General features: G+C 40.4%; 1 protein-coding gene across 1 annotated transcript; it reads left to right on the top strand.

Moving 5' to 3' along the window:
* The first annotated feature begins 470 nt into the window (after positions 1-470).
* LOC124142644 lies at positions 471-26,031 on the top strand. Its single transcript, XM_046511221.2, has 23 exons — positions 471-622; positions 4,353-4,421; positions 4,689-4,786; positions 5,026-5,121; positions 6,203-6,325; positions 6,607-6,900; positions 7,836-7,971; positions 9,411-9,630; positions 11,202-11,892; positions 12,117-12,285; positions 12,795-12,912; positions 13,010-13,189; positions 13,991-14,027; positions 15,381-15,644; positions 17,888-17,932; positions 18,041-18,219; positions 18,413-18,605; positions 18,714-18,833; positions 19,510-19,664; positions 23,111-23,224; positions 23,475-23,589; positions 24,399-24,492; positions 24,938-26,031. The coding sequence occupies exons 1-23, from the start codon at positions 552-554 to the stop codon at positions 25,074-25,076; spliced, it is 3,720 nt and encodes a 1,239-aa protein (XP_046367177.1). The 5' UTR covers positions 471-551; the 3' UTR covers positions 25,077-26,031.
* The last annotated feature ends 1,057 nt before the right edge of the window (positions 26,032-27,088 follow it).

Below are 27,088 nucleotides of genomic sequence, written 5' to 3'. Positions count from 1 at the left end.
TTGCGCTTCTTTTGCGTGTGAGTATGTATATTAATTCCATGAAAATACAGTATATTGTAGATACATGCAAGTATAGGATAATATGCATATCTGTAATGACAGTATAGTTAATATACATTCATGTGGATCCAATGGTGAAAAAAGGGGAGAGGAAAAGCCCCCAACCCACCCACTCTACACTCCCAACTCATCCGCCAACCACCCATCCCAACCACCATCCAAGCCCAAACATGTCGGGGTTTATGCCCTGAGACAGGCACCATGAGGCCATCGAGCGTGTTCTGTCGTCGTGTCTGTCATGCATATATGCAACAAATTGTCATTTGAGATCATAAAGGTGTGTGGGGGGGGGGGGGGGGGGGATGGGGTTGGCTTTCTAAGATGTGCACACAGATTACTTGTAACGGGATCGCGATACTAAATATCACTTCCTTGTCTGTCGAGTATAGCTTGCCTGGGCAAGGGTCGCAGCCCTCAGTCGGTGTCCACCCACTGCGCCGTATACTACCGGGAACAAGAACAGAGTTAGCTGGAGCTGGTTCTACTCCAGCATGAAGACAACCTACATCTTTCAGCTGCTGATCCTGGCGGGATTGATCGACCTCAGCATCCAATGGAGTGGGTAAGTGACCAATTGCTACTTGGCATTGAACCAGAAATTCACAATGAGTTGTACATGAAGTCGTGTGTTTTTTTCGTTTCAAAATAGAAATGCATTTGAAATAATGTTGGCAACGAATGTGAAATATATCCTTAAGTTCAAAGAGAATTATTCGGTTAGTGTATATGACACAGCACGCATTGAAATAATAATCCTATATTACGTAAAGTACTTAGACTTATTTCTGTAATAACTGTGATGCATTCTTGACTGTCCTTGTTTAACAATGTATGGGACAAACACCCTGCCACAACAACCTATAAACGCTTCCCCTGATGCCTCTAATGTTCACGTGTTACTGTTCGTTCGTTCGTTTGTTGTTTAACGCCGCACTCAGCAATATTCCAGCTGTATAACGACGATCTGTAAATAATCGAGTCTGGACCAGACAATTCAGTGATTGACATCATGAGCATCAATCCACGCAAATGGGATACGATGACATGCATCAACCAAGTCAGAGATCCTGACCACCCGACAATCATAGTCGGCGTTTACGGCAAGGATAGTCGCCTTTTACGGCCAGCATTGGTTGCTGAAGGCCTATTATACCACGAATCTTCACGGGTATCATTTGTTCTTGTTTTCACACAAATCAGGCTAGTTCATATTTCATCTAAAGACATACCTTGTGCTCACCTTTGAGTGGTCAGAAGTAAATATTCGTTACATGAGCATTTTTCTACGCTCCTAGTTGACTAAACATTAATAATGGCAGGCTACATGAAGAAGTAAGGAATATTATTCGTCGATTTTGCTTTCATAAGAAACGTCACCTCAAGTATTGTTTTCAATATATTTTCAACCAATGACAAAATACCTTTTAATATAGATTAAAATCTTTCACTGACATGAGCAAAAGCACGTGCTGGGTGTGAATATACCCTTCCTGCTCGGAAAAAGTCATAACCCTTGGACAGATACCCGTATGAAAATCTGGAATATAAAGGGTGCGAAAATATTTTATGGCACATCCAGTTACCAAAAGTGGTCATGCCTCGATAATATTTGAACAGATAAAGGGCAATGGAAATGTTGGATTTCGGGGCAACGCAGGCCCATGTTGCTGGGGTAATGGGTTGTTCGAGAAGGACGATACTGAGTTTAGTCAGCCGGTTTTGGCAGACATGTGGAACAGCAGATAGCCGAGGAGCGGTAGGCCCTGAGTTACTGCCACTCAGCAAGACATCCATTTACGACTGCTTCGCCTTAGGAACAAATCGTCATCTCATCATCAGAACGACTGTCCAGACGACTTCGTCACTATGGTTTGAGAGCCGCTGCACGCTATATCACTGAAGTGTTAGCGCCGGTTGTACTGCCATTTCTTCAACGTCACTCGCAAACGTTATTCCCGCAAGATAACGCCACGCCTCATACAGCCCGCATTACCAGAGCATTTGTCAACGCCAAAAACGTGAACCTTGGCCGACAAGATCTCCTGACATGTCTCCAACAGAACATCTGTGGGACCACTTGGGACGACAGATTAGGCATCGTCAGCCACGTCCAGAGACACATTGCAGGCAGAATTGCGTCTGATCCCTGTGCACGCCAAAAGACGACTGACTTTCTCTGCATCGAATCTTCTGCTTGAGTTTTGTCAGTGTTTATGCAAACATGTAAACTTAACCTGTTTTGAAATACAGTAATCGCCGTTACAAAATATAGCTTTGTTATGTTTTGGCTTTGAAAGTATACAATGTGGGGTTTCATATGTCCTTGAGTTTAGGATGCTTGTCTATGGGATTTGAACGTATTCATATACGATACGTAACTTGGCATCATCGACTGCCTCTGTATGTGGCTGGACCCATTTACAAAATAAGACTATAAACAACGACACTAAATATAGTGTAGATGACACACACATGTAATCAGTATTGGTCAGTGTGTGGATGAGTGAGTGAGTGAGTGAGTTGGGGTAAACGCCGCTTTTAACAGTATTCCAGTCATATCACGACGTGTAAGCTTAATGTGGGAGGAAAGCCCGAAGTGATGAAGGTTTTAGACGTTTACCATTTCGGTGAAACCCACGAGCACGGGTATGGTGCTGACAAACCTAGAAACATAATCGGGGCGATCCGGGATTCGAACCCACAATCATAGGTTTCTGGCGTGCCCATGGGACGCAACTCTGCACAGCGAATTGCGGCGCCTTAGACGGCGCCGTGGACGGCTTAGACGTATTGGTCACTGTGTGGATGAATATATACTTAGGTAATCAATACTTGTCAGTGTGTGGATGAATACATTCTTGTTTTATCAGTATTGGTCAGTGTGTGGACGAATACATACTTATGTAATCAGTATTGGTCAGTGTGTGGATGAATACATTCTCATGTAATCAGTATTGGTCAGTTTGTGGACGAATGCATACTTGTGTAATCAGTACTGGTCAGTGTGTTGATGAAAACATACTTATGTAATCGGTATTGGTCAGTGTGGATAAGGACACACACACACATGTAATCAGTTATAAAATTCTTATTGGTCAGCTTGTAAGTGTGGACAGTGGGTGTGAACCAGTAATGGTCAGTGTTTGTTATGTGTCATGTTTTGAACATCCACTTTCAGCTAACCCAGTGAAAACACATCTGGCCATTTATTCAGTGGCGTACGCAGAAACCTGTGACGTCATGATATGACATCACGGAAACGCGTATACAGCTAAAATGTAACACGTAAACAATAACACGACCTGATACACACGCTTTACGGAATGTGATGTATACTCTGCTCTGAATGGGATGTATTAGCTGCACTGGGCGGGATGAGTTCTCTGAACTGAATGGGATGTGTTCCCTGCATTGAAAAGGATGACTAGGATCCTTGAATACATGAGGTGCCCATAAGGCTATCTGACCATAGTAGTTTGACTGAAGTCAAAATATAAAGTTAGTAAAACTCTGTCGTTGTACGAAAATATAAGCAATGTATTGAATAATTTCCTTGGGAGACGGTTTTTGAATTATCTCCAAGACAATCTTAATCACCATGATTGTTAATTAACCAAATTAGAAAAGATGTAAAAAATCCCATAAAAGTAAACTCAACATCTGCATCAGGAACACGAACGTGACGAAATAAGCAAGAAATCACAAAAGCTTTGACAGAAGCCTGAATGAATGAACGAATATGGTTTTACGCCGCATTTAGCAATATTCCAGCAATATCACGGCCCAAAGAAGCCTGAAGCCCCATGAGAGTGAGTGTAGAGTGACGAAACGTGCAGAAAAGAAAAATGATCATAACAGAAAGCAATAGTGTATGTTCCGGAATAAATACAGGTAAATCCTTCTTCATTTGGGATTATAGTTCACTCAAAACATGTATAATTCCTACCGGAGTGTAGTTAGTTATCATACAACACTATGCAACCATTTGAATCCTCACAAAACGATAACGACGGGAATAAAACTGTTAAAAGTGGAACAATGACTCGTACCATATGTTCAAGTCTGTATTCAGGTGAATACTTGACTTGCATTGCAACTGCTTGTGACGGATATCACCATTGGGTCATGTTACGCTTGCCTTTTTGCCACCACACATTGTATCGTCACTATTGGATAGTGATTTATAAACACATGCTTACGATTTCATTGTGTAATCCTGTTGATCAGTGTCACAAAGTTTCATATTGTCCGTCACGCTTGCTCATGTGGTTACTCCTATGTCTTTGTTTCAGAAACGTTTGTTCTCGTACAATCTGTAGGTACAGAAGTGTGCGGCGATGTGTGTATCGGACCTGGCTGGGGTAAGTGCACCTTGTGCATGTGATAACAGTCATTTACATGAACAGTTATATGGTGAAATATTCCTTGAATTTATGCATTCTCTCTTTCAGTCGTTTACTATGATTACACAATTTCCTTATAGTGTACATGTGTTTAAAGTTCTACCTTAATCCAAGTTTATAGAATATCCATAACATCAATATTTATACTATATGTGTACTAATTGCAACAACTGATGTTTGTCGTCATCAATGTAACGGTATACATCTTCTGCTTCCTCTGTTCAGATGCTGTCGATGGAGGTTGTGTGCGGTGCCGGATTATCAGGTGCAAAATTTCTGCTGCAGTGGCTGGACAACCTCCTCCTCTGAGAACTGTAACCGACGTAAGACTGGTCCCTGTTTAACATGTTGTAATACTTAACTTATGATAAATACATAGCAATCACAAATCAGTATAATTCCTATACATGCAGCATATATGCTGTCGTTAAACATAGTTTTTCATAGCTGGTTTGTCTTTCAATCAAAACAGTCAACTTCGTTTCTACTATATGATGGCACTTAACGATTGTGTTGAAAGCCCTTGTGAGAATAATGTATTAGTTTGGTATTGTATTTCCAGCAATCTGCAACCCTTCCTGTAAGAACGGAGGTACCTGTGTGCGACCCAACACCTGTCAGTGTAATGATGGAGCTGTAGGACCGACGTGCAACACGTGTACGTATTGTTAATGCGCTAATGTGACACCCTCCTTACAAGGGTAAAACTACTAGCAAGAGAAACTTAAAATAGTAAAATTGTAAACCAGTGTGTTTCATTTAACATAAAATCTGAACGATTGGTGGATGGAATACTTACTTATAATTACATGTAGACTACAGTAGCTACATTAAGGTAAAATCAGTTCATGTATGAAGAATGTGGTTTCGCCTGGTCTTCTGCAATAATTTCTGCTTCAGTGGCTGGAAAACCTACTTCTTCCGGAATTGCCACTGACTGAAGTCGGGTGCCTGTTTGCATAATGCTTTGGACATATCTTTTAGGCAAAAACATTTCCGCCATTCAGGCATGGACCAAAGAGTGCGAATGTTGTTTTGAAAACTATCTATTTGTTTTGAGCACCACCAAACTGAAACTATTTAAGCATCAAAAGTGGCCAGTCTTTTCAACGGGCTTCATATATGCCATGTCATGTTTTGAGAACATGTCTGCTCAAGAGAATATTTATTGGCCAACGCCATGTGCATGTAGCTCCTCGTTCCAAGACTATTGCTATATGTATCCCCTACACTGAAGCTTGCAAATCCTAATATGCAGCTGCTACCCTAACGATCTGTTTCAGAACCTGGGTACTATCATCAAGTATTATTGCTAGGTATCCTGGCACTTACTATTCAATCTCTCCAGAATATATAATTCTTAAAATTCTCTCATACAGATTACAATCCCAGGTCTGCAGGTCATAATAGATCGAAGACTATCATCCTAAATGTAAAGGTGATATCCTGGAGCTTGACGTCTGTGGTTTATAGGACTGATTTGGCACGCCACATGTACAGGTTCTGTCTTCGAGCTGACCATCTAAACAAATCAGGTTGCATCCAAGAAGTCATCATCCTAATTACAGCAGGCCCTAACTTCCGGTTAACCTGATGGTAGAACTGAAGCAGCACAGGAGACCGACAAACCTTTAATGAGAAACAAAATAACAATCTTGTGTTCACCTTATAATTGATATATAAACCATATGTCATCTAGATCTTGTTCTATATTTAGAATTGTTTTCTTATTATTTCAGTGGTATGTAACTACGTGCGGCCCTGTTTCCCCGGTATCTGTACCCCAGGCACCAGTGCCAACTGTGACTGTTCATCAGGATTCCAGTCTCTATCAAGCAGTCCGAGTGACTATTGCAGAAAATGTACTGGTTCATTATTTCTACATAGCTAAGTTAGGTCAATTACAAAGACAATTACGCCCCATCGCCATATTCCTCCCAACCACAAAGTCCAAAATTTATAAAATGGCTCAGCAGTCGTTCTCTAAAGAAACCATTCCTTTACTAATACAATTTTCTAGACATAACTGGACAAAATGGATAGATTCCAAATTACAAAGAAAAAACAGTGTGATGATGCATTGGTTAGCTAGCGACGGAATTCCCACGATAATTGTACATATAGCTACACATTTTTATTACAGTGGAATCAACCGAGAAGCCAGAGATATTTGAGATAGGCGCCAGATTGTCTTTCTGGCAGAGGGGTACCGGGATGCCGACCATGGAGAAGTATTCTTTGTACGTGGACTCAACCATGTCCAATGTCTCCGACTCCGTGTGGACAAACAGGGAAAGATTTAACTGGGTGAACGTCACTGCGTCTGCCCATTACATGGCTACAAACCTACCTGAGTCACCTGCCTTCATCAAGAGCTATGGCATCGGAATTGCAAAGGCTGAAGTTGACATTCATCATGAGAAGCTGCCTTTGACGGGTGAGTAACAGTTCATGGTATATGTTGATCAAGGAATGCCTAAGTTAGATGAATTAGAATTATGAACATACATTTATTACAAACGATATTTATCCATCGAGTTTTCAACGCTCCTCTTCCTTTGCTGCTGCAGCTGAGTGGAACAATCTCCCATTCGAACTTTCTCCAACTTTACAGATCTTTCAGCGCTTATTAAAGTCTCACTTTTTCAAGCTTGCCTTCATTTAGAAGTCCATATGAAGGTGGTCAGCACAATATACATATGTTGCACTTAATGTCTATAATCAGGCAGTAAGTACATTGGCTAAAAATATGTATATCAGCTGATTCATTCAGGCAATGTACATATTGGCAGTGATTATAGCTACTGACTAACATATTTAACAATAGAAATAATCAGTCAACATGGATCTTTCTCAAGCAACTTGCATTAAAGATTAACATAGCCAGGTGCCTAACTACATTCTAATTTTCAAGGTGTAGAATTGCTGAAAGGAAGGGTGCCCGAGTCCTGCTCAATCTAACATCGTAATCATGCAATTGGTTCCCCGATAAATGATTCTTTACTACTTATTGATTGCAATTCCCAAAAGTAGCCAAATCAAAGTTGAAACAGCAAATGTAGTAGTAGTAGTAGTAGTAGTAGTAGTAGTAGTAGTAGTATAACATACTATATTATGACTATGAAAACACTTTTCAGACACAACACATTCCTGATTAGCACTATCAGGGTACTTCATTGTAAAAATTCAATATTGTTTCTTTCATGCCCCCAACAACATTCATTTGCTGTATAAGACATCATTAGAAATAGTATCGTTCATGTATCAAAATCTACAGGCGTGCATGCTGTATCAAACCAAATCAGCCAATGTACTAATACCAAAGTTACACGATTGTCTAAAATACCTACTCACTTACAATCTTTCTTCTAGGGTCAGTCCCTGTTGTCAGTCTTGACACAACTCTGCCCTGTACACCGGAAGTGTCTGATCTCAACCCCACCTCCGACACCTACTACTGTGACATTACCAAGCCGGACTATGACAGATCTCTGGAAAATGGAGATAGGTAAGCCAAGAGCAAAGTCGATAATTACTTCCATGAACATTTTCTAACATAGCCAAGAGGTATTGGTTATTGTATTACAAAATATGTCATGCTCCTTTATTCGTAATGTGTGCTCATTATGAAAGATGGATGTATTATATGAATTTATAAATATCTTTTTTCGACAGCTGTCGAATTTGATGCCATAAAAATGGTATATGCAATGAATTAAAAGTGATAACATTTCTGCATTAGAACGTGTCCAGTAATAACCAAACTCATGTTGGGAACGATACAAAATTAAGTCAACTATTGTTCTTTTGTAATTTATAACACAACCTGATGATAAAATAGAAATAAGCTTACTTTTGTGACCTTAATTGGAAAGGCAACCTACCGTGCACTGTTTGGTGCTGGACTATGTTTTTAAAACAAATAGTTGAAACGTGAGATAATCCCGAAACAAAATCCAGTATGCTTAACTCTCAAGACGTTCCTCTGTTGTGGTTAATAATAAAAGGGGCCAGTAGCCAAGGACGCCGCAATTCGTTGTGTGTCCCTTAGTTGTGGTACGATCCGCTTCTCAAAGTCCAGATGTGGCCTGATAATGATTCTTAGTTTTCAAACCATAATAGTTCACAGCACTTTCGGCAAGCGTCACTTTTGAAGTAATCGTCAAACTTTTAAACTCAGTTAACAGAAACAGGTTCCTTTACTTACTGTTACTAGCTGTAAACATATTCGATATTTGACTTCAGGAAATTCACTTACTGTTGCATTGAACTCTATGTGTGCATACGTGCGGTTTATTCAAGTGTATGCGAATACATTCGTGGTTCATCCAACCATATTAATCAGTGTACCTGTTCCCATGCGTTGTTCATTCGTTGAAATAAGCGATTCATTCAAGTCTATGTGTGCAAATGGGCGGTAACTCGAAACAAAATGTGCAAACGAGGTTTATTCAAATATACGTGTGCATACGTGTTCATTCAGTGTAAGTGTGCAGATGGGCAGTTAAGTGGAGTTTAATTGTGCATATGCGCGGTTCGTTGAAGTTTATATCTGGAGATGGGCTGTTCATTTAGGTGTATTTGTACATATGTGTAATTCTTTCAAGAATGTGCGTGCACAGGCGCGGCTCATTCAAGTGAACGTGTCTACATGGTTAATTTGTGTCAGAAACAGGCTCTAAACTGTTCCCTAACTGTTCACTTACTAACATGACAGTTTTCTAAAAAACAATTTCAGAATGATGTTATACGCAGTAAAAAAACATGCCTTCATATCAGAAGAAAGAGGGGGTATATCTGTTGACAAAAATGCCATCATGACAAGCGTGCAAGGTCAACATATTTTTTGTTTTAATACTCTTAAGCTTGCTTGAAGAAATTCAGATAAAAAGAATAAAAAGCCCAACTATTCATTCTCTCTATGCATCGTTTTTTTCACAACCTCAGACTGACATTAACATTCACGGCATGGAGCGGGGGTTACCGAGAACTCCAGGAATTAACTGTAAGTGGACTTCGAGACAGAGGGAACCAGTTGTACACGGGGCATATGGTTGACCAGTCAATGGAGTTCCGTTTCGACTTCACCAAACCAACTTACAGCTGCCTCGGACCAGCGTCATCCTGTACAGATAGACCATTTTCATTGAGCCAAGATGTGACGAAGGTAACAATCATCATTTGTAAAGAAAAATCCACACTGGCAGACAACTGATATTACAGGAGTTGTCATCAAACATAATGTTTATCGACAATGTATTTGTTTCCTCGTAACTGTATAATAGTGAAGTGATACAGCGTCACGTTATAATGCCATTTAGCATATGTTTTAATGACTAACGTTTCATCTAGTCGCCAACTTCGCAAAAAAAATGAATATACCTGAATATGTCGTCCTCCCAATAACAATCGTGTTTGCACATTAGACTAGAAGTCCTAATGATTTCCAGTCTGTGACTCAAGTACGTACGCACGCACAAATATTCAGGTCTCGCACCCATCATGAGATATTTGTGAAGGTCTTTGGGGGGCACGGATGGCTCAGTCGTCTGATGCGCTGCAATTCGTTGTGTCCCTTTGGCACACCAGAAACATTTGAATGTAGGCTCAAATCCCGTTTCACCCCGATTATCTAGGTTAGTCAGCTCCATAACTGGTAGACGTCTGAGACTTGCGTCACTTTTCTTCCCACAGCAAGACTTAATACAACCGTGATACAACCAGAATACTGTTTTGCTGACACCAATGTATTGGAATGACGAGTTGCTGACAGCAGAAAATATTAATTCATTTATCTTAATCTTACTTTGTGAATTTGAAGCAAAGCTCTTTGTATTTACAATTTATACGATATATTTAATATCATTTATGACGTTTGTCATGGCAAATGTTCTCGAAAGTAATTTTTAAGGTTGTTTAGTAAACTGTTTAACATCGTATCATACCAAATTGTTATGGAAAACGCGTGTCTCAATACTTGTATGGAACTTGATTGGCTGACCTTCGACCGTTGACCTTTCTGGAACTACTTTTGAATCAGTCATTCATTCACTTCTTAATACGCTTGATTACAAAGACCTTTGAAGGTATAGTCATTCAATCAAAATTGTGAGCATTTGCCCGGATATACAAATTTATTATTGTAAAATTGTTCTAGGTCTTAACGGAATAAAGTCGCTTTTGAAAGTACACGTATCGACGAAAAAGTACGAAAATATACGAATACTGTACACTGTAAGTTGAATAGTTGAGCAGATGTGAAGAGATTTAACTTTGAAGGGTCTCGGACAGTGAAATGTAGTTATTCGTTTTCTAATTGTGAAACGAAGTAAATACAATAATCCGCCCACTGACATATCTGACAAGATATCCTAATGATTTTAAATGTTTGAATCGAACACGCACGCACGTACGCACGCACGCAAATATTAAGGTCTCTCAACAATTTATTTATGCCTCCCTTATAAATCAATAACATTCTAATTGTAAAACGAAGTAAACGTACTTCATTAATTACCGATACTGATGAATGTATGTCCCTCGTGAAATAATTTTCTCTGTCCCTCGCTTAATCTCGGGACTGCTGAACATAAGCCCTCTTTGAAACTAAACTGGATATGAAATGGTAAGGGCTTTTAATGTAGTCTTTGCATTCAGGAGTTGGAAGATCATGAACATGTGTATGTCTTATAATTCTCAACTTGGAACAGGTACATGTTATATATATTTCATTCTCAGAATCCAGTAAGTCTCCGCTGGTCCAACTGGACTGATGTTCCTTCTGGCATGCACCGCTACGCCTGGGAAGTGTTCAAACTACAGGTGGACGGAAATCAACTTCTAAAAGAATTTGAACCCTTGAAGCCTATACATGGACCTATTGAAGTCAGTCAGTCCTCATCTGCCTCCAACTCCTTTCAGGCCAACTACACACCGTCACAGCCTGGAGTGTACTCCTTCATCCTGGAGGCCTCCGACAAGGCCAATAACTCTGTCTTTGTAAGGAGGATCGCCATATACGATCCTGTTTCTAACGTTTCCATAGATACAGGGGCAGATAACCGACTGTACATATCTTCGGCCGATCCTAAAGGGGGATACAACTGGCAAGATGATCCTTCTAGACCCGTCACGGTTACATGGACCAACCACTTTGTGAACCTGATGCATGAGGAGGGCAAGTGGTTGAACGAAGTCCGCGCCTACCCCCCACAGCTCGAAGACTTCTTGAAGGACATCCCTAAAGACTCCGGACAGGATGACCACGACGGACAGCGGACAGTAGACGCAATACCAAACAAGAGAGGTGTTGTCAAGTTTGAGGTTGCCAATAGGAAGGACAGCAATGATGGCATGAATCAGACGATACCAACATCAGATTCAGACTGGGTTGATGTCGGACTCATTGAAACATACACCATACATGCTGGTTACTATATGTCAAAATATTATTATTTCCTTTTAGCAGTGCAAATTATTCGTGTGTTATCTTAACACAATTTTCTGCAGAAAATGATATGCTACAATAGTTAATTTATCGGGGTAAATAATTCATTTATTATCATTTAATTCATTTTAATCATGTAAAGAGTCCTTACATAACTAAAATATATAATGAGGAATAAACATTATGATTGACACGTCCATTTGTAGCTTCACTGACGAACAGAGACACAGTAACAGTTTGGGTGAGAGCTACAGATGTCCTAGGTAACACCCGGATAGATTCTACCAGGGTTCACTTTGATGATACACCGCCTGAAGCCGAGCAGCCTGTGTTCAGGAGGAACATCCAGACGAACAATGCACCATTTAGTTCAACGTGAGTTTCTGTTAAACTACATTGTGATTTTTGTAACATCACCACTCAATGACTTGCCTGTCATCTGTCTGTCGTCATGTCTGCCCGTCGTGTGTTAAAAACCTTTCGTGGCATAGAATGTATGCATTTAGTTGAATTATGTTGCCTGGGTGGAATAGGTGGCACTGCAGTAGAGCTCAGAACAACTTATGGCATTTAGATAAAGAATACAGGTTTTTTAGACTTCAAGTTCAGTGACTAGCGGGCCCTTTGCTGAAAGAATATTGGCTTCTTTCTGTTGCGAAACATCCGTCATCACAGCAAATAATTCATGTTTTTAAAATAACAGTAAAATAGTATTACAACCATATGATAATGTACTCTCACACCAGTCCTTTTAAATATATATTTTGACATATTTTTCAAAACGATCGCTTTCATTGAAACAATGACGTTATTTGTTTTAATCATAAAGATCATTTTGCTATATTCCAGAACAAATAATTAAATAGTCCCTCCTTTGATTTCAGTGTTGAAGTAAATGTTCGGGACATGCAGAGCGGTCTGAAACGTGTGGACCTTTTCGTCAGGAAAGTGAAAAACGACCTAGTGATTGTTAATGAAACTTTGCCTCTCAGAACCATACATGTAAGTACCTTTGAGAGAACCGTTTCTCATTTTATTGCTTCTTTGTATAAAAAATGGTCTCGAATGTAATTGCCTTACAACAAAACTTTCTCCACAGGCGTGTAACAGCTTTACAACGTGTTACTGTACTACCGTCAATCCAGTCTGCTTCAACCAGACACAGGTTCTGCCCATCAGCAACTGTTGGTTAAAACACCCAATGTTGGAAGGACAGACGGTGACTATGGACATGAATTTTGTGAACATGGCGGGCATCAATACAACAAGGAGCTTTACTGTGAGTGTGGTTGATATCAGGTCTTAATGTTGGACAAAGGGTAATGATGAAAACGATTCTATTCTGTCGCATGAAATAGAGTTTCAGATTTGCTTGCAAATACGACGTTCATGTCATGTATGTTTAATATAATATAATTTAACACAATTAACAAAAAATAAATATACACAGAAACAGAAATAGTTGCATGATAGTCATGGTGGCATGCTGTACGTTTTGTATTAAAAAAGATTGGTTTGTTGTTTAACGTCGCACTCAGCAACATACCAGCTATATGACGGCGGTCTGTAAATAATCGAGTCTGGACCAGACAATCCAGTGATTGATATCATGAGCATCGATCCACGCAATTGGGATACGATGACATGCATCAACTAAGTCAACACGCCTGACCACCAGATCCCGCTAGTCACCTCTTGCGACAAGCATGGACGCCTTTTAAGGCAAGCATGGTGTGCTGAAGACCTATTTTACCCCGGATCTCCACGGGCCTGTCTCACTAAGAGTGTTAATGTATTCAATGTAGGATATATTCCCTTAATGTTTTGTTTTTAAAGCCGCTCTCAGTAATATCCTAGCTTTATAACAGCAGCCTGTAAATAATCGAGTCTAGACCAGACAACCCAGTGATCCACATTATGCACAACTATCCACGCCGTCGGGTCAATCAACCACGTCACTCACCCTTACCACCCGATCCTTATGGTCGTCTCTTACGGCCATGCCAGGTTAGTGAGTACTGATCCTAACCGGAAATACCACAGGGGTATTCTATTAATATAGCACTTTTCTTTGTTGTAGGTGGATAGACTAGATACGTTGAATGGAACACAAGCATGTAAGTAGTGTATTAAAGGGAAAAAGTTAAAAGTTAAATGCCTTTGTTAAATACAATAGATGCTGATTCACCGTGCCTTCACCGTGTCACCGTGTTACACTCTGCGACTTCGAAACACACCACCTAGCGACTAAAGGGATATCGGATGCAATTCCTATCGTTTGTACAAGTGAACACTTGACTTTCCTTTGCATGTGTTTGTGAAGGTTCTCTGAGAACTGGTGCCACCCCTCTTTGTGGATTCAAACAAACATGATTTTATACTACCGATAAAAAATAATGAACTGATAAATTTATAGCGCATGCATACTGTTGCTAACTGGCGTATGGTTGCCCTTGGTATTCTCCATCAATCCGTCCGAAGAGCTACCTTAAGACGGGCTACGCTAGTGGGTGTTGGGTCTCCGGCGTACACCCTCCGCCCGAAAACATCCCACAGATGCCCGATTGATAGTCCAATGTCTGTATGCCTTCTCGTCGGAGATAATCGGTGACGACCTGAACACGATGTCGCCTGGCATTGTCATCTTGCAGTAACTACTGTTCAAAACTTCTACCGATAATTCTAGCAAAACAGGACTCAAAACTTCGTCAACATATCCCTGGCCAGACAAATGTCCATTCAAAATTAATTGCCAGATCAGATCGCTAGTCATGTGAGATCCCACACCATGACATTACCGCCCCTAAACCGATCTGGGTGAAGAATTGTTGCCCTGGCATACGGCTCACTGCTACGTCTCCAACAACGTTTTCTGGAACCTGTAAACCGGAGGCCAAAATTTGATTCGTCTCTCAACATGGTGTAACGCAAATGGCTACACCCCGTCCCTGATGTTACCTAGCCTACATCATTCTCTATCGCCTGTGGTAAACTGTTACAGGACAGATTGCCTCAAGGCAGCTGCAGTGATCCGGCTTCAAACGATTAATGCTGAAATTCGACTTCCGGTTATTGTACGGAATTCTCTGCTGATAATAGGAGCAGATTTGAATTTATATCGAAGTGCAGTTCATGTAATGAGACGATCTAGTGTAGGTTGTGGTTGTGTTTTTTTTCAAATTATACTTTTTGATTTAAGATTTCATGCTGTCAAATTTCATCGTGATTAGATATTGCGATCAGATGCAGCTCCACGGTATTGTAAATGTACACCTCAACGATAGCTACATTCAAACGATTAGTTCCTTTACTCTTTGTTGTTAGTTATATGATATAATCGGATGTCGTACAATGGACTGGAAAGAGCTGTGTCGCTTTTATTAGAAAAAATAGGATTCAGTATTATCCAATGCCTTGATGATTCCAGTATCTGCCTGATACCTAAGTTGCCTCTTCTGTGTGTGTTTCAGCGCTAGCACCCGTAGACGTGACTGTCACAAGGAAAGAAACGAACTTAGTGACTGTGACGTGGAAACACACCCTCAGCTGCTACAATCGGACAGAGATGTGGATCAACTACGAGGTGAATGGACAGACGGTGATGACCCTACTGCACAAGACAGCGACCTCCCACACTCTGGTCGGCCTCCAGCCGGACACAACCTACACCATCGTGGTCATCTCCCAGTATGGGGAGTTCAAGAGCAGGACTGTCCCGGTGACCGTCACAACAGGTAACAGTTTTTCTGATTGTGAAGCTTTGCGATTTGAACATCGACGTTTTTTGCCTTCTGCATTGAGATTTTTCTCTAAATGCCTCGTCATCTAATATGTAACAAAGCTTATAGAATAGATGACACCATGTCTTAATTATCTATGAACTCGGATGATTAGAACTGGTATTTGATGTGATGTTTGATAATGGATACTTCCCGGAAACATTGTCGATTGAAATTTTGTGCTTCTAATAATGTCAACTACAGGGCGATAAATAGGTTTATTTTCAGTAGAATATCTACTTATATTATTAATACCAGGCTTGTGTCCTTGGTCACTGATATTGATAATGTTTCTGAATCTCAAGCTAGATTTAGGGAAGGATATTCGACAGTTGATAATGTATGCATGTTGCATTTTCAGATACAGCGCTTTAGTAGCAAGAAAGGTGGACAATTCTCTGCATTGATTGTTAACATTTCTGAAGCGTTTGATTCTGTACACAGGTGCAAATTTTGGAGATTATCAAATGCGGGTGGACCTAGTTTCCAAATCGTGAAATTATTATCCAATGAAAATGAGTGTATGTGTCAAGGGTTAATGTATCACATATTTGAATGAAAACGTGGAGTGCGGCAAGGGTGTATACTGCGTTTTCAGTTTCCTTCTAAACTAATTAGCATCACAAACACGAAGCAGTTTTGCAAAAGGTATTCCATTAAATCTAGATGTTGTTCACCCTTATCTTTCATTATTTGCAGGTGATAATATCATCTTCTGAAGCACATTTGGCAATTTGATGCTTTAGAATGTAACTATGATAATTGGAAACACATTTTTACTAGACCCAAAACCAAAATCTAAAATACATATTGGACTACCTCTACTTAGATATTAGAAGATATAAAGAACTGGCTAAAACTCCTTAAAATAAATTCATTGAGATACCATAAGAAATGTCACAATATGATGACGTTATATGAGACAGATACAAGTGGTCCCTGCATAAATGATGGGAATCAAATGTTATGCAAAATGTTGGGTATGAATAATGTGTGAAATGTGAACGTGTATTTATCAATTCTTTTCAACAGAGGCTACATTATCCAACAATTGTTTATATATTAGAGAATGTTGAAGACGCCCAGATAATACTGACCAGTTGTAAAGTATGAATAGAAAGAAATTTCGTAATTTATTGCCAAGATTGTGATGCTCATCCAATTATTTACGCATCGAGATTTGGCGATATACAAAAACGCCAAGATCAGGACGATTACATAAAATGTGGAATATCAACGCTATGGAGGATGAACAGCATATTTAACTTATATTACTTAAATGATCCAAATATTGAGTAAATCTGATATATGTAAAACAGTCTTGAGAAACAACACAAAACTAGCCATGTAGTATGTATCACGCACTGTCGTATCGAACCAAATTTGTAAGTAATGTTAAAATTGTTTGCAGCACAGCTTTTGTATGTCCTATAGGCCTGTGGCCTCATAAGTGCTTAACACAAGATTGATTGCTAAAGATTGATTGACTTCTCTCGGAGGAACAAATAGCTGCCGTTAAATGGAGGAAACAGAGCCGTGTAGGAGTGTTTACGACGATCATGGACAATTGTAATTACATTTCACATTTTGCAGTTTTGAATCTATGGAAGTGATTTGTAATAGGCTAAGGCTCAATCATTTGGAGAATATTTTATATATTTTACTGTTCATGTTTTGGTAAGATTAGCTAGCAAATGTTAAGGATCAACTTGGTGCTTGGTTTGAGAGAATATATCTCAGTACTATTTTGCATTTTGGGAGTAGTATTTATTGTGTAATGTGTCTCATAAATGGACTATCACCTGTATAATAGGGGCACGGGTGGCCCAGTCGACTATGATTATCCTATGAGGCGACTATCGGGATCGGATGGTCACGCTCGCTCATTGACTTGGTTGATGAGTGTCATTGTATCCCAATTGCGTGGATCGATGCTCATGATGTCAATCACTGGATTGTCTGGTCCAGACTTGATTGTTTATCGGGTTAAAACCAAACTAACTCACTCCTTCACTGCACTATATAATCAATCAGTTGCCAAGAGCATGACGGTAACCAAACTACAATTGGTAGCTTATGAAAAACAACAGGTGTCAAATCCGCAGGATCAAACGTCACATTTATTTAGATTATAAGGAATATATTTTAGTGTGACATACATTTCCTCACCGAACTTCAGTTCCTATTCTCTGTTGCAGTATCTGACGGACTTTCAGGTGGAGCAGTAGCTGGTATTGTGATAGGTAAATGAACTTAAATAATTGTTTCTATGATAAGGATTTACTATTTCAATAGAATTTTAATCGTCGCAATCGATGGATGTAATACACAATGTTGTATTTTTTATCCAGGAGTAATAATTCTGCTGACAGTGATAATCGTTATCCTGGGCCTTGTCCTTTTCAAACTCGGGCTTCTCGGTGGTCTCCTTCAACGCAACAAGAAGTACAGGGAGAGGCCACATGTAGAGACTTCAACTGGTACCACAGCTCTCAAACAAAGAAATCGCGCCAGCAGATGGGCATATATTGTAAGATTAAAAACGTTGTGTATTTTCCGATGTGCATAAGAGTATTAAGATATAATCTTTCTCCAAAACAGAACTGGCTACTGGGTTTGTAAGGAATCGTTAAGAATTACAAACAAAGCGAAAAAGCTACCCCTCCAAAATTACCTTTAATATACTTCCGTTAGCTGCACACAACTCTCCTTATCTGCTACAGAACACGACATACTCCAAGGACGACGATATCTACATCTACGGCCGCATGGACCTTGGGGAGCCATGGTACGTCCCTCCAGAGGATATCATCCTGACAGAGGTCATCGCTACCGGCAAGTTTGCCAAGATATACACGGCCAAGTGGACAGTGACACCAAAGAACGTCAAGGATGTGGTTGCTAAGGTTCTCAAAGGTAAAACTAACTTTTGGTGTGAACAAAATTTAATCAAAATGGGTTGACGTTGCATTATAGTGTTGTGGTACTGGTATCAAATTCAATATCTTCATCTCTGTTTCCCAGTGCGGGAGAGTGAGGACGACATCCTTCTGATGCTGGCTAAGATCAACTTTGCTGCTACACAGATCGGCAAGCACCGCAACGTATTAGGCTTCCTCGGGGCCGTCATGGAGAACGATGCTCGTGAGTTTGTGCCTTAAATTTGTTGCTGAACAATGTCGATATGTTTAAGTTTATTTCTCTTTTAATATGTCAAAAAAACACGTACTGTTTATGCCAATTGTGAGTGTTGGTTCCTAATGGTCATGCTTGTTACCCATTTAGCGAACATATGGTGTTATCACTGTTGTTTTAACTATCCATTCTTCTAATTTCCTTCACTCTGTGGGGGCACGGGTGGCCCAGTCGTCTGAGGCGCCGCGACTCGCTGTGCAGAGTTGCGTCACTTGGGCACGCCAGAAACCTATGATTGTTGGTTCGAATCCCGGTTCGCCCCGATTATGTTTCTAGGTTTGTCAGCACCATACCCGTGCTCGTGGGTTTCACCGAAGTGGTAAACGTCTGAGACCTGCATCACTTCGGGCTCTCCTCCCACATTAAGCTGACACGCCGCGATATAACTGGAATAGTGTTAAAAGCGGCGTTAAACCAAACTCACTCACTCACTCACTCCATCACTCTGTTGCCTTTTACGACAATAGTTATACGAGATTGATTATTTTTTGGTGTTGACGTCTTGAAATCGATGCCAGTAGAACATGAAGATGTATGTCTCTTTGGTGTCTGCCTGCAAACCATGTGCCTCTTTCTATTCTATCTGTCAGTATAACATGTGTCTGTATGTCTGTTTGGTGTCCAGTGGGTCCCGTCATGGTGCTGGAGTACTGCGAAACTGGCCAGCTGGACAAGTGGCTGACCAAGCAGAGATCCAACACCAATGAAGACACCCTGGACAGAATACAGAACTTCACACTTGAAATCGCACGTGGAATGGATTATCTGGCGTCCAAAGGGGTAAATGCCATTACAGTTTCTAATGTGTCTGTTCTATTGATTTCGAACTAAGAGAGTGAGTCTATTTTGAATTGGGAAGGTTATTGTATCCATCCTTCGTACTGCTTGAAATGGCGAGGTCAGTGTGTCCTTCCTTCATACTTCTTGAAATGGCGAGGTCAGTGTGTCCATCTTCATACTTCTTGAAATGGTGAGATCAGTCTATCCTTTTCGTACTTCTTGAAATGGCGAGGTCAGTGTATCCTTTTCATACTGCTTGAAATAGCGAGGTCAGTGTGTCCATCTTCGTACTTCTTGAAATGGCGAGGTCAGTGTGTCCATCCTTCATACTTCTTGAAATGGCGAGGTCAGTGCATCCATCTTCGTACTTCTTGAAATAGCGAGGTCAGTGTGTCCTTCCTTCATACTTCTTGAAATGGCGAGGTCAGTGCATCCATCTTCGTACTTCTTGAAATGGCGAGGTCAGTGCATCAATCTTCGTACTTATGGAAATGGCGAGGTCAGTGTATCAATCTTCGTACTTCTTGAAATGGCGAGGTCAGTGCATCCATCTTCGTACTTCTTGAAATGACAAGGTCAGTGCATCAATCTTCATACTCCTTCAAATCGCAAGGTCAGTGTATCTATCTACGTACTTCTTGAAATCGCAAGATCAGTGTATCTATCTTCGTACTTCTTGAAATGGTAAGGTCAGTGTGTCCATCTTCATACTTCTTGAAATGGTGAGATCAGTCTATCCTTTTCGTACTTCTTGAAATGGCGAGGTCAGTGTATCCTTTTCATACTGCTTGAAATAGCGAGGTCAGTGTGTCCATCTTCGTACTTCTTGAAATGGCGAGGTCAGTGTGTCCATCCTTCATACTTCTTGAAATGGCAAGGTCAGTGCATCAATCTTCATACTTCTTCAAATCGCAAGGTCAGTGTATCTATCTTCGTACTTCTTGAAATCGCAAGATCAGTGTATCTATCTTCGTACTTCTTGAAATGGCGAGGTCAGTGTATCCTTTTCATACTGCTTGAAATAGCGAGGTCAGTGTGTCCATCTTCGTACTTCTTGAAATGGCGAGGTCAGTGTGTCCATCCTTCATACTTCTTGAAATGGCGAGGTCAGTGCATCCATCTTCGTACTTCTTGAAATAGCGAGGTCAGTGTGTCCTTCCTTCATACTTCTTGAAATGGCGAGGTCAGTGCATCCATCTTCGTACTTCTTGAAATGGCGAGGTCAGTGCATCAATCTTCGTACTTATGGAAATGGCGAGGTCAGTGTATCAATCTTCGTACTTCTTGAAATGGCGAGGTCAGTGCATCCATCTTCGTACTTCTTGAAATGACAAGGTCAGTGCATCAATCTTCATACTTCTTCAAATCGCAAGGTCAGTGTATCTATCTACGTACTTCTTGAAATCGCAAGATCAGTGTATCTATCTTCGTACTTCTTGAAATGGTAAGGTCAGTGTGTCCATCTTCATACTTCTTGAAATGGTGAGATCAGTCTATCCTTTTCGTACTTCTTGAAATGGCGAGGTCAGTGTATCCTTTTCATACTGCTTGAAATAGCGAGGTCAGTGTGTCCATCTTCGACCTTCTTGAAATGGCGAGGTCAGTGTGTCCATCCTTCATACTTCTTGAAATGGCAAGGTCAGTGCATCAATCTTCATACTTCTTCAAATCGCAAGGTCAGTGTATCTATCTACGTACTTCTTGAAATCGCAAGATCAGTGTATCTATCTTCGTACTTCTTGAAATGGTAAGGTCAGTCTATCCTTTTCGTACTTCTTGAAATGGCGAGGTCAGTGTATCCTTTTCATACTGCTTGAAATAGCGAGGTCAGTGTGTCCATCTTCGTACTTCTTGAAATGGCGAGGTCAGTGTGTCCATCCTTCATACTTCTTGAAATGGCGAGGTCAGTGCATCCATCTTCGTACTTCTTGAAATAGCGAGGTCAGTGTGTCCTGCCTTCATACTTCTTGAAATGGCGAGGTCAGTGCATCCATCTTCGTACTTCTTGAAATGGCGAGGTCAGTGCATCAATCTTCGTACTTATGGAAATGGCGAGGTCAGTGTATCAATCTTCGTACTTCTTGAAATGGCGAGGTCAGTGCATCCATCTTCGTACTTCTTGAAATAGCGAGGTCAGTGTGTCCATCTTCGTACTTCTTGAATAGCGAGGTCAGTGCATCCTTCTTCGTACTTCTTGAAATAGCGAGGTCAGTGTGTCCATCTTCGTACTTCTTGAAATGGCGAGGTCAGTGCATCCTTCTTCGTACTTCTTGAAATAGCGAGGTCAGTGTGTCCATCTTCGTACTTCTTGAAATGGCGAGGTCAGTGTATCCATCTTCGTACTTCTTCATGTGGCGAGGTCAGTGTATCCATCTTTGTACTCCTTGAAATGACTGGGTCAGTGTCTCTATCTTCGTACTTCTTGAAATGGTGAGGTCAGTCTTGATCCACCTTGCTTTGGTCAGTTTATCTACCTTGATCCCGAGAGCATAGTTGGGGTGGTCGTGTGTCCTTCTTGACCCAAATTGCATGGCCATCTTTGTCGTCCTTACTATGGCGAGCTCACTATACGAATCTTGATCATCCATGCTTGGATGAGGTTTTCAATCTACAGTCCTCCTTGTCTATAATGCCCCTGGTCTTAATGACATGCTTTTCTTAGAACGGATTTCCACAGTGCAACATTCCCTGGTTATAATGCCACCCCGATTATAATGCCAATGCCATCATTTTTGGCAAGACGTTCCAAATCCATGGTTGCTTTAATTTTGACAAAACATGGAAATGAAACTTTTGGAAATAATTCCCACTTGCTCAGTTGATTTCACAGCTGCTGCTCACACAGAGAATCATTCACGTTCTTAAATTAACAAACAGATTAGTTTGATGTTAATGATATTATCCTTTTCTAAAAGGTTAAATACATTGTCATTTCTAAAGACTCTTTTGACAATAAAGTGACCACAATTGTCATCCTGAGTGATTGTATACCGTATTTCAAGAAAACCTGGGGCCAAGTCACACCTGCTACAATTGCTAATTGTTGAAAGCACACCTTCATCCTGCCACAATTATCAGCTGGCTTATGTCAAAGACTTTTTTTTAAAGCTATTTGAATTTAAATTGTCCACATTTGACACCTTTGGCGATGTATTTAAATTTGCTGAAGTCATATTTGAATAAGTAGCTTGGATTGAAGGGATATGCCTTGGTTCTTATTTTAATCTTCTATATGTAAATATCATGTCAGCAATGTCTGTTTTTCACCTCCCTGGTTAGTCCACCCTGGTTATGCCAGACTAGTTATAATGCCATATCTTCCATTGCAACACAGGCGGCATTATAACAAGGGAGGACTGTACATGTCACGACGACTCAGGGCATCGAACATAGGTATCTTTATGCCATGTTGGCGTCAGTGTAAGAATCTCGTGCACTTGTTTCAGATCGTTCACCGCAAGCTAGCTGCACGAAACTGTTTGTTGACCTTCCTGCTGGAGATCAAGGTTGCAGGCTGTGGTCCAAGGAAGGTCGATGTGTCTTCTGATGAAAACAAGGTGGTAAGAGAACACACGTCTGTATGTGTGTCTGTGTCTCATCAACGCAATAATAAAGGCAAACGTGTATATTTACTCTCAAGGTTGCCCATCGATTCAACATACACGCCGTACTATTATTTTAAACATTTTTTTGGCTACACTGTCATTGAACACCCGATCAAGCATGTTCACGATTGATATGCTTGTGCGATGTAATGCCATCACGTTCATTGCCTGAATCTAATTTTAATGTTGCTTTTGTCTGATGTAGGACCGCATCCCTATCAAATGGACAGCTCCCGAGTGTCTGAGGTCCCTCAAGGATGCTAACGAGAAGAGTGACGTGTGGTCCTATGGTGTGACAATCTGGGAGATCTTCAGCATGGGTAGGTGTTTGCTCTGCATGTATCTAGTTTTACTGACGTATCCTGTTGTATGTGAATGTATCTGGTTGCGTGTGGACGTGTCTGGTTGTTTGTGGATGTGTAGGGATGTGAACAGTTGTGAGTGAGTGAGTGAGTATGGTTTTACGCCGCTTTTAGCAATATTCCAGCAATATCACGGCGGGGGACACCGGAAATGGGCTTCACACATTGTACCCATGTCGGGAATCGAACCCGGGTCTTCGGCGTGACGAGCAAACGCTTTAACCACTAGGCTACCCGACCGCCCGTGAACAGTTGTGTATGAATGTGTCTCGTTGCGTGTTGATGAGCCCAGTTGTGTGTTTATGTGACTGATTGTGTATGGATGTGAATGTTTATGTGTTGATGATCGTAGTGGTAGATGGGAATGTTGTGTATGGAGGTGTGTTTTATGCCATTGCGATATCAATGCGTATTACAGCGTATTACAAATAATCATTTAAAAACAAATATCTAATCATAAATTAATAATATATTTTCGAAATATTTGGAACATTTAAAGTCATGGCTTCGGGATATATATTTCAAATAATATTCAGCGATCGAATTAACGGCAAGTGCGGATTTAGTTAGAAATTGTCCTGCATTTACATGTTTTAGGGAACCTAAATGAAGGTAGGAAGCACTACGAAATCGTAGGTTTACAAAGGCTAACCCCGAGGAAATGAAAAGAACATGTAAAATGACATACACTGAAATCAATAGACGCTTCTAAACGAGGTCTAGGGAAAGGTAGCAACAGATTTAAATTGATGCCACTTCCTATCCAGGTGAAAACCCTTACGCTGACATCAGAGGTCGTGATATACCCACAAAGGTCAAGGGCGGATACAGAATGTCAAGGCCAGAGTATGCAGAGGATATGTAAGTAACATTTATCTATCAATAGACGTGTCATATGTTTCAACACTATTTTGGGTGCTCAACTAATTGTTTCTATTTACCAATACTATTACATTCACTATTAGGTATGGTTGACGTTATATTTGTTTAATCATCAGGTATACCCTTCGTTTCTCGCAAAATGTGCTGTCGGAGTTTGAGTCAAATATACAATACCTGTGAAACTATCTGACAACGTACACATCGTGGATGTTTGAGAAGCCAAGTGGTTCGTGCTTCGTTCAATATCCTAAAGAGGTTTCACTTCACACTAGAACACAATGTGTTAAGCCTTTTCATTGGTACTCCCATAGTTACAGCGGTTCAATATTGAAATATACACCATTCACTTACACCTGCCCAGACTGATATATATATAGAGAAAGATAAACAAGTTTTTAGTACAACTCTCTGTGTCTGTTTTCAGTCACTACCGGATGATGCAGGACTGCTGGTCCGAGTCTCCCGCGAACCGACCCACATTCAGGAACGTGGTGGACAACCTGGAGACGTCGTTCGGTCTGCGAAGCGACGACAGCGACCAGAACTACTACTACCAACGCTAAAGTGGCATTGGTGGACCCCTGTCCTATTTCGGACATTTTATTATACAGACTTTTTTTTATAAAACAGGTTGTACGTTATATACAGTTTTGTTAGTAACGAGCGTGGTTCATAGATTGGTCTTCTCATATATAACACCGTCCTGGAAATTAAAACTGTATAAAAGCGGTGGAAATGGTAGTTGCCTCTATGGGTTACAAGCGGAGTTTTATTACATTCTTCTCATTTGTTATTTTACACAATGTGTGTGTCCGTGATCGATTCCCAACAATTGAAACAAAGTGTGATTTGTTTGGAATATATCTCCCAAATTATGCGAAGTATTAAATGAACGTGTCCTTACATTGTGTATCCTACATATATAAGTGGTACTTTCTTTGTATTCCCCTCAACCGGTCATATGGACTCCAAAACTGCACATTAATACTATTGTTACCATCACATTTTAGGTTACTTCACGCAGAGTCTGACTCTATACCAGACTGTTGAGTGAAGATACATATTGCATGATTTCCTGAAACCGTGCCTTGTTTTCTTTTCCTTTTAAGATTCAACTATCGTTGTAATGGGAGGCGCTTCAAATAATATCTTTTTTGTGAAATAATCGCCACGCATTGTGGACAATGTTTGTGAAATGGTCAGTCAGTAAGGATTGAGTTATGGTGCAGAAGGATGGCCATTTAACTTTAACTGTGCTCCCCTTCTTGCAGATCTGTTTCTTTATGCATATGGATCGGAATTTCTGCTTGGATTGTCAAAGTCAAAACAAAGTAATTTGGCCAAGAAGTTTAACTTAAGTTTCAGGCATATCGATTATTTGATATCTTTCAATAACAACCAAATTGCCAAATCCCTTCAACAGATTTACCCATCGGAACGAGAAATAAAGGAGACCAACGAAACCGCCTCATCTGTTTCATGATTAGATCTATGCATAAAGATTCAGAGTGACACAACACTCCACAAGACTGTATGACAAGAGGGATGACTTCAACTTTCCAACAGTCAACTTTCCCTTCATGTCGAGCTACATTCCAGCAGCTCCAGCCTTTGGTGTTTACATTTCTCAAATTGTGAGGTAAAATCGAGCATGCTCTTTCTACCACGACTTAAAAGAGCGTCATACGACTCTTGCTCAGAAGTTGTTTGATCAAGGTTACAACATTCAAGGTAACTGATGGGTAGGTAGTGAAACCCCTACATCACCTTATTTTCGATGTTTGAATTTTTATTTCCCTTTTTATTGCCTAGCACATTTATCACAATGTTACCTGTGTTTGTTCATTCAATACAGATCACATTAATTGCCATGTTTTATTTGTTTTAAATAAAAAGAACGTAAAATATGTATGTCTTCTCGTTGTCATTACTACGGGTTCGTATGTGAGCGACACAACGAGGTGACTAGTGCTAACCCTGCGAGAAACTGATCGTCAGTGACACCACAAATCAAGCATCACCTTGTATACCCCGATCCGTGATGTGATAGGGGTACAACTCCACCCAGGTTTTAAAAATCTCTCCATTTGAGGCCTTCACAAACGATTGGTTTCACCGGTATTGTAACGACGATAACTTGTTGTTCATCTATCACTCGTACGTTAATTTGAGATCACGATGTGCCTTGTCTGGAGCAGACAAACTGGTCATTGATATTACATCTATTGTTTATCAGAGGCTATAGATATTACGTTAAATGGATTACCTTCGATAGTGCTTAATGACGGAATCAACTATACCCGATTTCTGATTAAGTCTTAGTCACCTCTGACATATGTTTAAATGGTTACAGTAACATGTATATAACCTTACGACAATGTTTACAAACGTTATTACAGCATGCACTTCCACTTAAATGAATGTTGACTAACGTTATAACAACGTGTACCTCCCCAGAAGTAGGACTGTGTGAACATTAACAGTTTGCCTCCAAATGTTTTGAATTTGTATATGTAGGAGATAAACAACTATATTTGAAATTTGATGTTTCCCATTTCAGAGTTGATACCTCTTA

This window comes from Haliotis rufescens, unplaced genomic scaffold (genome assembly GCF_023055435.1).
Source record: "Haliotis rufescens isolate VD_foot unplaced genomic scaffold, xgHalRufe1.0.p SCAF_10, whole genome shotgun sequence".
Lineage (NCBI taxonomy): Eukaryota > Metazoa > Mollusca > Gastropoda > Lepetellida > Haliotidae > Haliotis > Haliotis rufescens.
Note: the sequence above shows the minus strand (reverse complement) of the source record. Positions and strands in the feature narration are given on the sequence as shown.

Coding starts and splice junctions, on each gene's coding strand:
- LOC124142644 (XM_046511221.2), top strand. CDS start 552: ATGAAGACAACCTACATCTTTCAGCTGCTGATCCTGGCGGGATTGATC. Junction 6,326..6,606: donor GAGTGACTATTGCAGAAAAT/GTACTGGTTCAT, acceptor TTTTTATTACAG/TGGAATCAACCGAGAAGCCA. Junction 19,665..23,110: donor ATTATCTGGCGTCCAAAGGG/GTAAATGCCATT, acceptor CACTTGTTTCAG/ATCGTTCACCGCAAGCTAGC.